General features: G+C 45.2%; 1 protein-coding gene across 1 annotated transcript in view; it reads left to right on the forward strand.

Annotated features, from left to right (window-relative positions):
* The first annotated feature begins 4,192 nt into the window (after positions 1–4,192).
* The window catches only part of LOC129353564 (perilipin-3-like), a 21,547-nt gene continuing 11,158 nt past the window's right edge, over positions 4,193–14,581 (forward strand). The window contains exons 1-6 of the mRNA XM_055022913.1: positions 4,193–4,281; positions 4,918–4,957; positions 5,313–5,511; positions 5,595–5,677; positions 7,357–7,594; positions 8,364–8,545. Of these exons, the coding sequence (XP_054878888.1) occupies positions 4,934–4,957; positions 5,313–5,511; positions 5,595–5,677; positions 7,357–7,594; positions 8,364–8,545 (726 nt within the window). The 5' untranslated portion in view covers positions 4,193–4,281; positions 4,918–4,933. The remainder of the gene's footprint in view (positions 4,282–4,917; positions 4,958–5,312; positions 5,512–5,594; positions 5,678–7,356; positions 7,595–8,363; positions 8,546–14,581) is intronic.

Here is a 14,581-nt window from a genome sequence, read left to right on the forward strand (position 1 = left end):
CTGAGGCCTTCATCACGGGAACGGCCTGGAGGGGAACTCAGGCCGGCGGATCTCACTGCGTCTGGTTCACCTCAACTCGTAGATCGGACCCGATAGAGACAAGATGGAGTCCGACCAGGAAAAGAAAACACCATAAAAATAACCTCATGCCCCCAAAACATCAGTTTATTCACAATATGTTGCTGCAGATCCGTTGCTCAATGTCTGGGTTGCCTTTAAAACGGCTCAACCTGGTTCAACTGAAACGGCAGGAAACAAGACCACTTTTATTTTCATACTTCACTTCCGGTTATTAGCAAGTACATTAGCATTTTAGCAAAATATTTAGCTGAGTTGACATTTGCTTTCAAATTATATTTAGCTAGCTATCAAGATATTTAGTTAGCAAGGTCAATATATAGCTTTAAACTAAAAATTAAACTTGCTAACTTTATAGTTTGAAACAAAATATTTTGTTACCATGCTAAATATTTAATTTGCTGACTACATATTTAGTTTGAAATGAAATATTTAGCTATCAAGCTAAACTAAATATTTATTTAAACAAATATTTGTTACTTTTACACATCAGATCATCAGCCAGTGAATTTGTATATTAGCCCAATATTATCAGAAATGTGCTCAGGTTAAATATTTAGTTTGAAGCTAAACATTTAGCTTGTTGATATTTATAATGGAGCAATATAATTAGCATGCTAACTAAACATTTAGTTAGCAGGTTAAATAGCTCCAGTCTGGGGATTGAATGAGGCCTCTGACCCTGCAGGACTGGGTCAGAGGGTCGCCCAGAGCGACCTGTCATCGACCCTGACCTTTGGCTGCTTGGTTAGTTTTTAGAAACGGACCAAACCGAGCGTTACGACCTGAGAGCTGTCGTAACGCCCAGGAGCCTCAGAATCTGGTTGCTGGAGTTTCTGTGGGCCGTTCTGGAGGAACTAAGTGTTTTTTCTCCCGTCAGTGAAACGTTGAACCAGCGTTTCACCCGTAGGAGGACATCTGAGGGTACATGAGACTTCAGCCGACCCGTCTTCATCTGTTTGCTACCTTCAGGGAAGCGAACAATCCCCTGGTATGTTGGGGAACTTGGCATTTCAAGCTCGTTACCGAAGGTCATTTCTTCCCAAAGAAGCGTCACGTTTTGGAGAACTCCTCAACCTTGTGATTAAAGTCATAAACTTGATTCCTCATCGCTCCTCTCAGCCTGATTAAGACAAGAGGATCTGCAGAATCTCAACGGATGTTTGTTAAGAACCATCAATGAAATCCTGAAACACTGAGGAGAAACAGGGTTTCATACAGATCAACTCTAACTATTCTGTCAACATCTCTTAAATATTTACAGTGAACTTTATGAAACATAAGTCATTTACTGTAGCCTGTAAGTTTTGAAGCTGAAGTCCTGAAACCTGCAGCAAGTTGGGAAACGTCTCCGTTAAAAGGAACAGGAAGGCAGTAAAACCTTCCTGTTCCACTTTAATGGTTTTCTGAAAAAGTTCTTCCAAGTTCTTGGGTGTCAGAACCAGATCATCGTCATTATGAATCATCAAAATACAGGAAGGTACAAAACTATTCGCAGCTTTGTTGTTCTACCCAAAGACTTCAACGAGTCAAACATGGCGCCATGCTTTAGTTTTTACTGGGTCGAGTCAAACCTGACAGTTTATGTTCTGTTGGAAACAAAAAGCCTAATTTTGACCCCGGTGTCAATAATTGACCAAAATCAAAACTTACTCTTCCTGCTCAGATTGTGGAGAAGTTGGTGGCCAGCAGCTCATGATCTCCTGGTTCGGTTTCAGAGAACGACTTGTTAACGGTCAGGACTGAACCGCAGACCGTCGGGACTGAACCGCAGACCGACGGGACTGAACCGCAGACCGTCGGGACTGAACCGCAGACCGTCGGGACTGAACCGCAGACCGACAGGACTGAACCGCAGACCGTCGGGACTGAACCGCAGACCGACAGGACTGAACCGCAGACCGTCGGGACTGAACCGCAGACCGACAGGACTGAACCGCAGACCGTCGGGACTGAACCGCAGACCGACGGGACTGAACCGCAGACCGTCGGGACTGAACCGCAGACCGACAGGACTGAACCGCAGACCGACAGGACTGAACCGCAGACCGACGGGACTGAACCGCAGACCGTCGGGACTGAACCGCAGACCGACAGGACTGAACCGCAGACTGTCGGGACTGAACCGCAGACCGACAGGACTGAACCGCAGACCGTCGGGACTGAACCGCAGACCGACAGGACTGAATCGCAGATTGTCGGGATTGAACCGCAGACCGACAGGACTGAACCGCAGACCGTCGGGACTGAACCGCAGACCGACAGGACTGAATCGCAGATTGTCGGGATTGAACCGCAGACCGACAGGACTGAACCGCAGACCGTCGGGACTGAACCGCAGACCGTCGGGACTGAACCGCAGACCGACAGGACTGAACCGCAGACCGTCGGGACTGAACCGCAGAACGTCGGGACTGAACCGCAGACCGACAGGACTGAACCGCAGACCGACAGGACTGAACCGCAGACCGACTGGACTGAACCGCAGACCGACGGGACTGAACCGCAGAACGTCGGGACTGAACCGCAGACCGACAGGACTGAACCGCAGACCGACAGGACTGAACCGCAGACCGTCGGGACTGAACCGCAGATTGTCGGGATTGAACCTCAGACCGACAGGACTGAACCGCAGACCGACAGGACTGAACCGCAGACCGTCGGGACTGAACCGCAGATTGTCGGGATTGAACCTCAGACCGACAGGACTGAACCGCAGACCGACAGGACTGAACCGCAGACCGTCGGGACTGAACCGCAGATTGTCGGGATTGAACCTCAGACCGACAGGACTGAACCGCAGACCGACAGGACTGAACCGCAGACCGTCGGGACTGAACCGCAGACCGTCGGGACTGAACCGCAGACCGACAGGACTGAACCGCAGACCGTCGGGACTGAACCGCAGACCGACAGGACTGAACCGCAGACCGACAGGACTGAACCGCAGACCGACAGGACTGAACCGCAGACCGTCGGGACTGAACCGCAGACCGACAGGACTGAACCGCAGACCGTCGGGACTGAACCGCAGACCGTCGGGACTGAACCGCAGACCGAGGACTGAACCGCAGACCGTCGGGACTGAACCGCAGACCGTCGGGACTGAACCGCAGACCGTCGGGACTGAACCGCAGACCGTCGGGACTGAACCGCAGACTTCGGGACTGAACCGCAGACCGACAGGACTGAACCGCAGACCGACAGGACTGAACCGCAGACCGTCGGGACTGAACCGCAGACCGTCAGGACTGAACCGCAGACCGTCGGGACTGAACCGCAGACCGACAGGACTGAACCGCAGACCGACAGGACGGCGCGTTTGGTTCACTGGTTCTGGTTCGGATGAACGGCAGGGTGGGAGGAGAGACGTTTCGGTTCCATGTTTATTTATAAAATCTGTCTCTTGTTCCATGGAGTCCCTCAGGGTTCAGTACTGAGTCCCTTCACACCTTCAGAGCTAAATAATTAGTTGGCAAACAAAATGTTTAGTTAGTTTTCAGCTAAATATTTAGTTCTAAGACAGTTATTTAGTTAAATATTTAACGTTAGCTAAATATTTAGTTTGGAGATTAGCATTTTGTCAATATTGAGTTCTAAGGTAAATATTTTTGCTTTAATCTAAACATTTACATTTTTAGTTTGTAACTAAAGATTTGCTTTAAAAAAACATTTACTTTACTGACTGAATACTTAACATTAAATTAAGAATTAAATATTTCGATAAAACTAAATATTTAGCTTGCTTACAAAATATTTATTTTAAAACTATTATTTTACATACTTTTATAAATGAATGAAGAAAATGTTGAAAACATGAGTGAAAAATGAAGCTCAGTTTTTTCTAAATAATCCAACTTGTTGCTAATATTGTGGAAGTTAACGAACGGCTCCTGGAGTTTCCAGCTCTTTCCTCCTAAATGTTTCCTTTCATTCAAGGTTAATTGATTTGTCAGAGAAACAGGAAGCTGACATCACACGGCGCCCCAGCCAATCAGGACGCTGATATCTTCCCCTGAACCCAGATGGATTTTCTTAATCTTCTTCCATCATCCTTGTTATTCCCACTGGACTCAGCTGGTTGAAGCAGCTTTTCTCGGCTTCTGTCCGCGATTTTTTAAACTTTCCGTCCTCGGCTGAAGCGTCGAGCGGTGCAGCTTCACCTGAAGAGCAGCGGAAGCATTTCACTTCAGAAAGGATTCGGTTTGTGCTTCTGCTTTCCTTCTCTGCTGCTACTTTATGAATTCATTTTGGAAACAGGAACCGATGATTGGCTCATGACCCAGCGACCCAAACCGGCTCAGATTCAAAGCTGAATTCTTCAGGAAGCATTTTGAAAATTCAGGGAAAGAGGAAAGTTAGTTCAAACTTGAAGAAGTTGTGTGTGAAGTTTGAAACGGCTCAGAGTGATGAAGGATCAGAGTAAAAAAACTAAAAGCTCCTCAGGTAAAGCAGACGTTTGGTTTATCAGAAATCACTGAATCCAGATTTGAACACCTGGTTCTGGTTCTGATGCGGTTGGTCTTTGGGTGTGGCCTCAGTCATTCTAACAGCAACATGGTAATAAAGTCCAGATCTGATCTGATCAACCTCCAGTTGATCAGATCAGATCTGATTTTCCATCTGATATAATTTGATCAGTTTTTCTTTTGGTCGGATGAAAAAACATAAACTTTGAAATCTGAGTGAATTTTGGACGTTTTGGTTTTTCCAGGTTCACAATAACATCGTTACAAACTTTGGTCAGAAAATGTTGATGAATCTTTCTGAGGTGATTTAATCCGGTTCTGGTTCTGGTGGTTCTGGTGGAGATCTGACGTCCATTTTGTTTCCCTTCAGAGCAGCAGACGAAGAAATGGCAGATAGTCCAGATCACAAGGTCAGTTCAGATGGATGGATGGTTCTGTTTGGTTCTGTTTCCAGTTGCGTAGGTCTGGCTCCAGTTCCGGCTCTGGTTCTGGTTCCGGTTCCAGCTCTGGTTCTGGTTCCGGTTCTGGTTCCGGTTCCGGCTCTGGTTCTGGTTCCGGTTCCGGCTCTGGTTCTGGCTCCAGTACTGGCTCCGGTTCTGGCTCTGGCTCCGGTTCCGGTACTGGCTCCGGTTCCGGTACTGGCTCCGGTTCCGGTTCTGGCTCCGGTTCTGGTTCCGGTTCTGGCTCCGGTTCTGCCTCCGGTTCTGGTTCTGGCTCCGGTTCCGGTTCCGGTTCTTGCTGTGACGGCTCTCTGACCCGTTTCAGACCAGCGCTCTGCTCAGAGCCTCCCATCTGCCTCTGGTCCGCTCCACGTTCCGGTCCGTGTCTTCGCTCGTCTCCGGGGTCAAAGAGCGCTACCCCCTGCTGGGCTTTGTGGGGGGCGTGGCAGAGGTCGGAGTTCGCGGCGTGGCTGAGGAAGTCCTGCGACGGGCCACGCCCCTCCTCCAGAGTCTGGAGCCCCAAAGTGAGCCCGGTTCTGTTGGTTCTGTTGATGAATGCATGAAGCCCATGAACCGGTTTCTCTGACTGTAATGGCGTCTTGTCCAGTTGACCTCGCCAACAGGTTGGCTCTGACTGGTCTGGACGGTCTGGAGAGGACGTTTCCCATCCTGAACCAGTCCACAGAGGAGGTGAGTTCTCCAGAACCTGCTGGAGACCCGGAACAGAACCAGCCTTTGTAAAACTCTCACTCCTCCTTTAAATTCCTCAGTTTTAACAATCTGGGATCAGGCAGTAAAAACTCTGAAACGCTGCAGAGATGCTACTGAGATCAGGTAGCAGGCTAAAGGTTAGCGGTGCTAAACCTAAAGGGCTAACAACAAGCATAGCTCCGCTAATGCTGTAGCTAGTGTGATGGACAAAGGCATATACAAATAACTATTTAATTTTTCAAAAGAGTTTAAAGATGTTTTTACAACAAATTTCAAAAAGAAATATAAGAAAAATGGGCCCAAAAAATAATCAACTAAAGCAATCAACTCAACAAATAAAACTAACTGACTCTCCTCAATGAACACAATTTATATAGAAACGCTAGCCTACACACACACACACACCTACACACACCTACACACACACACACACACACACACACACACACACCACACACACACTACACACACACACACACACACACACACCACACACACACCTACACACACACACACCTACACACACACACTACACCCACCCACACACACACACACACACACACACCTACACACACACACACCTACACACACACACACACCTACACACACACACACACACACACACACACACACACACACACACACACACACACACCTACACACACACACACACACCTACACACACACACCTACACACACACACACACACACCACACACACACACACACACCTACACACACACACACACACAAACACACACCTACACACACATACACACACACACACCTACACACACACACACCACACACACACACACCTACACACACACACTACACACACACACACACACACCTACACACACACACCTACACACACACACACACACACACACACACACACACACACACACACAAGGAGGGGGGGGAGAAAACAAAAACAACCAATACATAAACATAAATAAATTCAAATCACAACATTTTACTTTAACACAACTATAAAACAGAACAACCTAACACCATAAATATTATAACAATAGAGCGAGAGGAGGAATCTTCCACATCAAATTCCCTGCTTCCTGCAGCCTGATGGTTCGTTCCAGTTACTGGTTTGAGACGATCGACTCCTCCCAGCCAGTCCTTCAACTCAACCAAGAACAAAATATTAATATTCTAAATAACCAAGCGTTTACTAAAATGTGTGCACCCAATCTAGTAAAACAACTTAATACCAAAAACCCACCAAAGAAAAAGTGATATTACCAATATAAATATTACCAATATAAATATTACCAATATAAAACATTAGCTAAATACTAACACTGAGAAGATGGAGGAACCTCCACACCAGGCACCAACATAGTAGGTAGCAGAAGCTAATGCTAACGTGATGCATTAAGACAGTGATATGTGGGAGCTAACTAGATTAACACTGAAGTGCTGTCAATGATACAACATGCTCCATGTCGCCTCCACATGGCCAGGTGTGTTATTACACGTCTTGCTGTGCGGTTTGGTTTTCAGGAAGTGATTCTTTGGGATGACTTTTGATAACTAAATGTTTTCAAAGTTCAAAAAGTCTTAAAGCTCAAACCAAAGAAGTAGCTCCCCTAGCAGTGGACCAGCAGCGTCCTGGACTTAAACTGCTGTCTCCATCCTCAGGTGATGACTCACTTGAAGGACGCCTTCTTTGTGACTCTGGATGATGTCCAGGTGTGGGCGGTGGACAGCCTGGACGGAGCTCTGGACCAGCTGGAGCGAGCCGCTGAGTCGGTCCGGACGGCCGGGCGGCGGCTGCAGGAAACGCAGGCGGGCCGGGCGGCGGCGGCGGGACTGGACAACGTCCTGAGTCTCCTGGAGGACTCCGCCGCCTACTACTTACCCCTCCCTCCTACACTGCGTGAGTTCAGCCAAATCCTCCCGTTCCTGCTTCATAAAACCAGTTTAAACATCTGATTTATTAACTGTGCAGCTCAGAAACCATCAAATAGCAACAACTGAAACCACTTCTGGTTTTATTGACTCCTTATTCTGCTCTGTGAGAAGCAGCTTCTATCGCCCCCTGTTGATTGAACAAATTGGGCCTCCGTCTCTTTAAAAACTCCTGCTGCTTCTGAGGCTCCGCCTGCAGGACCTCGTCCCAACATGGCTCCTCTATTAACCCTTTAACACTTTTTCGCTCTGACCAGCAGCTCCTTTCATGAGCTCAGCAGGTGTTTGCTAATTGCTACTGGTTAGTCTGAAGGAGCAAAGTGGGGGAGGAGCTACACCTTGGAGGCGGTGCTAGGTCCATGGCAACCATTTTAACAGCTGAATGGTTGCCATGGAGATTAAATAATTCTGCTTTAGGTGTTTTTTTTCCTTGAGGTTAAAGGTTATATTAGATGGAAAAGCAGAAATATGATCTGTTCACAGCAGTAAAGATGGCCGCCACCGTGCTCTGACTATGGCAACAAAGATGGCCGCCGTGTTTTCTGGACAGAATTTAAAGCTGAACAAACGAAGGAAGCTGGTAAACATAAAGATCAGCTACAAAGAAGAAGAGTGTGTTTGTGTGTGGTGCTGCTCTGGTTCCGGTTGGATCCGGTTGGATCCGGTTGGATCCGGTTGGATCCGGTTGGGTCCGGTTGGACCCGTAGAGAGATTCTGGCGTTCTGGTCGTCCTCCAGGCCGGGAGTGGGAGATGAAGGTCCAGCAGTACGAGGATGAGGATGACGGAGACGAGCCCGGCCTCTGGACCAGAGTCCGCAGCCTGTTGCTGACCCTCAGCCTGCAGCTCTATCACCGCATGCTGAAGGCCAGGGAGCAGCTGCAGGGAGCCGCCCGGACACTGGGGGGCGCCGCTGAGCAGGTGAGGCAGGACTTCCACAGGAATCATCATTTAAAACTGAAACATTCATTTCAGAACAAAAAAACCTGAATATTTACTTCAAGTGAATTCAAACTTTTCTTGCCACTAGATGGCGCTGCTGCTTCATTCCTGGTCCAGTCCAGTGGTTCTGGTTCTGGTCGGTTTCAGTTAAAACTCATCTGTGGTGATGCGTTCAATCCCAGTCGTAAACTTCAGCTGCTCCAGTTCAGAAAGAAGAAAAAAGCTGGAAAATCATTTGATTAAAACTGATAATTATTATTGTAAGAAAACTGTTTTCTAACAATAACTAAACTCAACATATTTACAGTTATATTGATGTAATAATGTTCTTTTTATTATTGTTATCAACCTTATTAGTAATATTTAATTTTTGATCATTTTATTGTAAAATTAATAAAATATTAATAGTGATTATAGTTTTACTATGGCTATGATATTTATAATAAAATTATAATTATAATAGCTACAATATTTACAGTCATTGCTTACTGTATTGTTATGTAGTAAGAAATTATTATTACATAATAATATTGTAATATAAAAATAATGTTACATTTTTACACATTCTTTAGCCTTTTTCCTGTTCTCACTAGAACCAGGAAGATAGAGACATAACAGCAGTTTTAAAGTCGCTCCACTGGCTTCTTGTAGCTCAAAGAATAGATTTTAAAATCCTGTTGTTAGTTTATAAATCACTGAACGGTTTAGCACCACAATACATCAAAGATCTGCTGTTGTTGTATCAACCTTCCAGACTCTCAGGTGGTTCTGGTTCTGCTCTGCATCCCCAGAACCAGAACCAAGAGAGGAGAAGCAGCTTTCAGCATCTATGCACCAAAACTTTGGAACAAACTTCCAGAAAACTGTAAAACAGCAGAAACCCTGACTTCCTTTAAATCTTGACTAAAAACCAGCTGGTTAGAGTTTGATTTGAAATGTAATATGAACAATGTATTGTTTATTCTATGACTTTGTGTTTATGATGTAAAGCCCTTTGAAATGTGCTATACAAATAAAATTTAATTTAATTAGCATTAAATATAGCAGAAAGTGAGTGAAAATGTTACAACTGTGGAAATATTTCATCCTGAGTTTATCGTCTCAGAGGAATCTGGTTTATGATCCCAGATGATATAAAATACATTTCTATATTTAGGACAGACAGAAGACGAGCTTCACTGCAGCCTTTCTGTCCACACACACACACACACACCCACACACACACACACACAACACACACCCACCCACACACACACACACACACACACACACACACACACATCATCCTGCAGCAACAAACAGACGGGTCGACGTGACCCGGCCGCTCCCTGAGGACCGGTGGGCTGAGAGGCAGAACAAACACATCTAAACAGTCAGTAGCAGAACCAGAACCAGAACTTTTCTGAAGGAAAATACATTCTGGGTTTTAATGCTTCACATGTTGGAGGCCAGAAAATAATGAAAAACATCCAGAACCAAACCCAGAACTGTCTGCAGTGGAGCTGAAGTCCAGAGAGGATCCAGGAGAGAAACCAGAACTGATCAGAACCAGTCAGAGTCCTTTCATCAGAAACGGCTTAATCAAATCCTGGGGCTGTCATTTCCACATTAAACTGATTTTAATTTGGTGTCACAGAGATATTTGATGTTTCGTCTCATTAAAAGCTCAGAAACCTGAAATAAAGCAGATGAGATCGAAGTTGGGATTGGAACCATCAACCTGACGTAAAACAAAGTTTGTCCCTGGGATTTCAGGGTTTGGCTCCGTTCTGGACGGGTCGTTCTGATCGGTCCAACCTGACCAGCAGGAAACGCTGGTGGGAAAAATAAGATACTTTGGTCTTTTTCAGTCAAAACCTTTCAAATAATTAAGCTGAGAAGGAAATGAAAACCTAAAAACCTAAAAAACTAAAACCCCCAAAACCTAAAAAACAAAATCCCTAAAAAACTAAAACCCCCAAAACCTAAAAAACTAAAACCCTAAAAACCTAAAAAACTAAATCCCTAAAAACCTAAAAAACTAAAAACCCCAAAACCTAAAAAACTAAATCCCTAAAAACCTAAAAAACTAAAAACCCCAAAACCTAAAAAACTAAAACCCTAAAAACCTAAAAAAAACTAAAAACCTAAAAAACTAAAACCCTAAAAACCTAAAAAACTAAAAACCCCAAAACCTAAAAAACTAAAACCCTAAAAACCTAAAAAAAACTAAAAACCTAAAAAAACTAAAAACCTAAAAAACTAAAACCCTAAAAACCTAAAAAAAACTAAAAACCTAAAAAAACTAAAAACCTAAAAAACTAAAACCCTAAAAACCTAACAAACTAAAAACCTAAAAAGCATTTCAAGATAAAAACAAACAGAAACGTAACAAACTGCAGCAGATGAGACAAAATTATCTGAATAAATCCAGTTTTCCATCCGAAGCTTCTTTGATACATGAATGTGTTTTGCATTGTTTTATCAACTGAATATTGTGGGATTTTTATGAATATAAATTATTTTAAAATTATGAAGTTATAGCACATTGTTTGGGAATAAATATGGATTACTGTAATTTGCATTAGTAGAATAACTCCAATTGTCCAAATAGAAACATGAAGACAATATACGTTTACAAACATTTTAGTTGTTTTCTCTCAAAAATTTTTGGAATTTTTTTATTTAAAGAAAAAAAACTACAAATATTGCATCATTCCCCTAAACGTTCTGCAGAAATGTTGAAAGTCCTGGATTGAAAGTGATAAAAGGTTTTATTGTGATTACCGGCCGGAGGATCCGGATGGGTTTTGTTTCTGAGCTCAGATCACTATCAGCTGGTTCTGCTCATTTTCCACGTAGCGCCGCCTTCAGACGGCGCCTGCAGGAAGAGCGTCTGGGTCAGATAACGGGCCTGGCGGTGCCCAGCTCTGCCTACGTGCCGCTCGCAGCATCCGTAATGATCTCTGCGATAACGGGAAGCTGGCAGCGCGGCCCGCTGGGTCGGCCCGCTGGGTCGGCCCGCTGGGTCGGCCCGCTGGGTCGGCCCGCTGGGTCGGCCCGCTGGCGGGACCCAGGGTCAGCAGTCTGGATCTGTTCCCTTGCTGTAGTTGAAACCCAACATGTTCTGGTTCTGTCCCAGAAAAATTCTCAATGAGGTCCAAATCGGCCAGAACTGGAAACTTCTTCTGTTGTAGATGGACTTCTAAAATGTACTGTTAGAAGTGTTTTTACTACATCATAATTTGGGTCGCCTTGGGTCCAGGGAGCATTTTGGATGGATGGATGGATGATGGATGGATGATGGCTGGATGGATGGATGATGGATGATGGATGGTTGGATGATATATGATGGATGGATGGATGATGGATGGATGGATGGATGATGGATGATGGATGGATGATGGATGGATGATGGATGGATGATGGATGGATGATGGATGGATGATGGATGATGGATGGATGGATGGATGATGGATGGTTGGATGGATGATGGATGGATGGATGGATGATGGATGATGGATGATGGATGGATGATGGATGGATGATGGATGGAGATGGATGGATGGATGGATGGATGATGGATGGATGGATGATGGATGATGGATGGATGGATGGATGATGGATGGATGGATGATGGATGATGAATGGATGGATGGATGGATGGATGAATGATGGATAGATGATGGATGATGGATGGATGATGGATGGATGATGGATCGATGATGGATGGATGATGGATAGATGATGGATGGATGATGGATGGATGGATGGATGGATGATGGATGGATGATGGATGGATGGATGATGGATGGATGGATGGATGGATGAATGATGGATGGATGGATGGATGGATGATGATGGATGATGGATCGATGATGGATGGATGATGGATAGATGATGGATGGATGATGGATGGATGGATGGATGGATGATGGATGGATGATGGATGGATGGATGATGGATGGATGGATGGATGGATGAATGATGGATGGATGGATGGATGATGGATGGATGGATGGATGAATGATGGATGGATGGATGATGGATGATGGATGGATGATGGATGGATGGATGATGGATGGATGGATGATGGATGATGGATGGATGATGGATGGATGGATGATATGATGATGGATGGATGATGGATGGATGATGGATGGATGATGGATGGATGATGGATGATGGATGGATGGATGGATGATGGATGGATGATGATGGATGGATGGATGGATGATGGATGATGGATGGATGATGGATGGATGGATGGATGGATGGATGGATGATGATGGATGGATGGATGGATGATGGATGGATGGATGATATATGATGGATGGATGGATGATGGATGGATGATGGATGGATGATGGATGGATGATGGATGGATGGATGGAGGATGATAGATGGATGGATGGATGATGGATGGATGGATGGATGATGGATGGATGATGGATGGATGGATGGATGATGGATGGATGGATGATGGATGATGGATGATGGATGGATGGATGATGGATGGATGGATGGATGATGGATGGATGATGGATGGATGGATGATGGATGGATGATGGATGGATGATGAGGATGGATGGATGATGGATGGATGATGGATGGATGATGGATGGATGGATGGAGGATGATGGATGGATGATGGATGGATGGATGATGGATGGATGATGGATGGATGGATGGATGATGGATGGATGGGATGGATGATGGATGGATGGATGGATGATGGATGGATGGATGATGGATGATGGATGATGGATGGATGGATGGATGGATGGATGAATGATGGATGGATGGATGATGGATGGATGATGGATGGATGATGGATGGATGATGGAGATGATGGATGGATGATGGATGGATGGATGGATGGATGATGGATGGATGATGGATGGATGGATGGATGATGGATGATGATGGATGGATGATGGATAGATGATGGATGGATGATGGATGGATGGATGATGGATGGATGGATGGATGAATGATGGATGGATGGATGGATGATGGATGGATGGATGGATGAATGATGGATGGATGGATGGATGGATGGATGGATGGATGATGGATGGATGATGGATGGATGGATGGATGAATGATGGATGGATGGATGATGGATGGATGGATGGATGATGGATGGATGGATGGATGATGGATGGATGGATGGATGAATGATGGATGGATGGATGATGGATGGATGGATGGATGGATGATGGATGGATGATGGATGGATGGAGGATGGATGGATGGATGATGGATGGATGATGGATGGATGATGGATGGATGATGGATGGATGGATGATGGATGGATGATGGATGGATGGATGGATGGATGGATGGATGATGGATGGATGATGGATGGATGATGGATGGATGATGGATGGATGGATGGATGATGGATGGATGGATGATGGATGATGATGGATGGATGGATGATGGATGGATGGATGGATGATGGATGATGGATGGATGGATGATGGATGGATGGATGGATGATGGATGGATGGATGATGATGGATGATGGATGATGATGGATGATGGATGATGGATGGATGGATGATGGTGGATGATGGATGGATGATGGATGAATGGATGGATGATGGATGGATGATGGATGATGATGGATGGATGATGGATGATGGATGGATGGATGGATGGATTGGATGATGATGGATGATGGATGGATGGATGGATGGATGGATGATGGATGGATGGATGGATGGATGGATGGATGGATGGATGATGGATGATGGATGTGATGGTTGATGGATGGTGATGGATGGATGATGGATAGATGGATGGATGGATGGATGGATGGATGGTTGATGGATGGATGGATGGATGGATGGATGGAGGATGGGATGGATGGATGGATGATGGATGGATGGATGATGGATGGATGGATGGATGATGGATGGATGGATGATGGATGGATGATGGATGATGATGGATGGATGGATGGATGGATGATGATGGATGGATGGATGGATGGATGGATGATGATGGATGATGGATGATGGATGGATG

The sequence above is a fragment of the Poeciliopsis prolifica genome, unplaced genomic scaffold (assembly GCF_027474105.1).
Source record: "Poeciliopsis prolifica strain line A6 unplaced genomic scaffold, Auburn_PproV2 SCAFFOLD092, whole genome shotgun sequence".
Classification (NCBI taxonomy): Eukaryota; Metazoa; Chordata; class Actinopteri; order Cyprinodontiformes; family Poeciliidae; genus Poeciliopsis; species Poeciliopsis prolifica.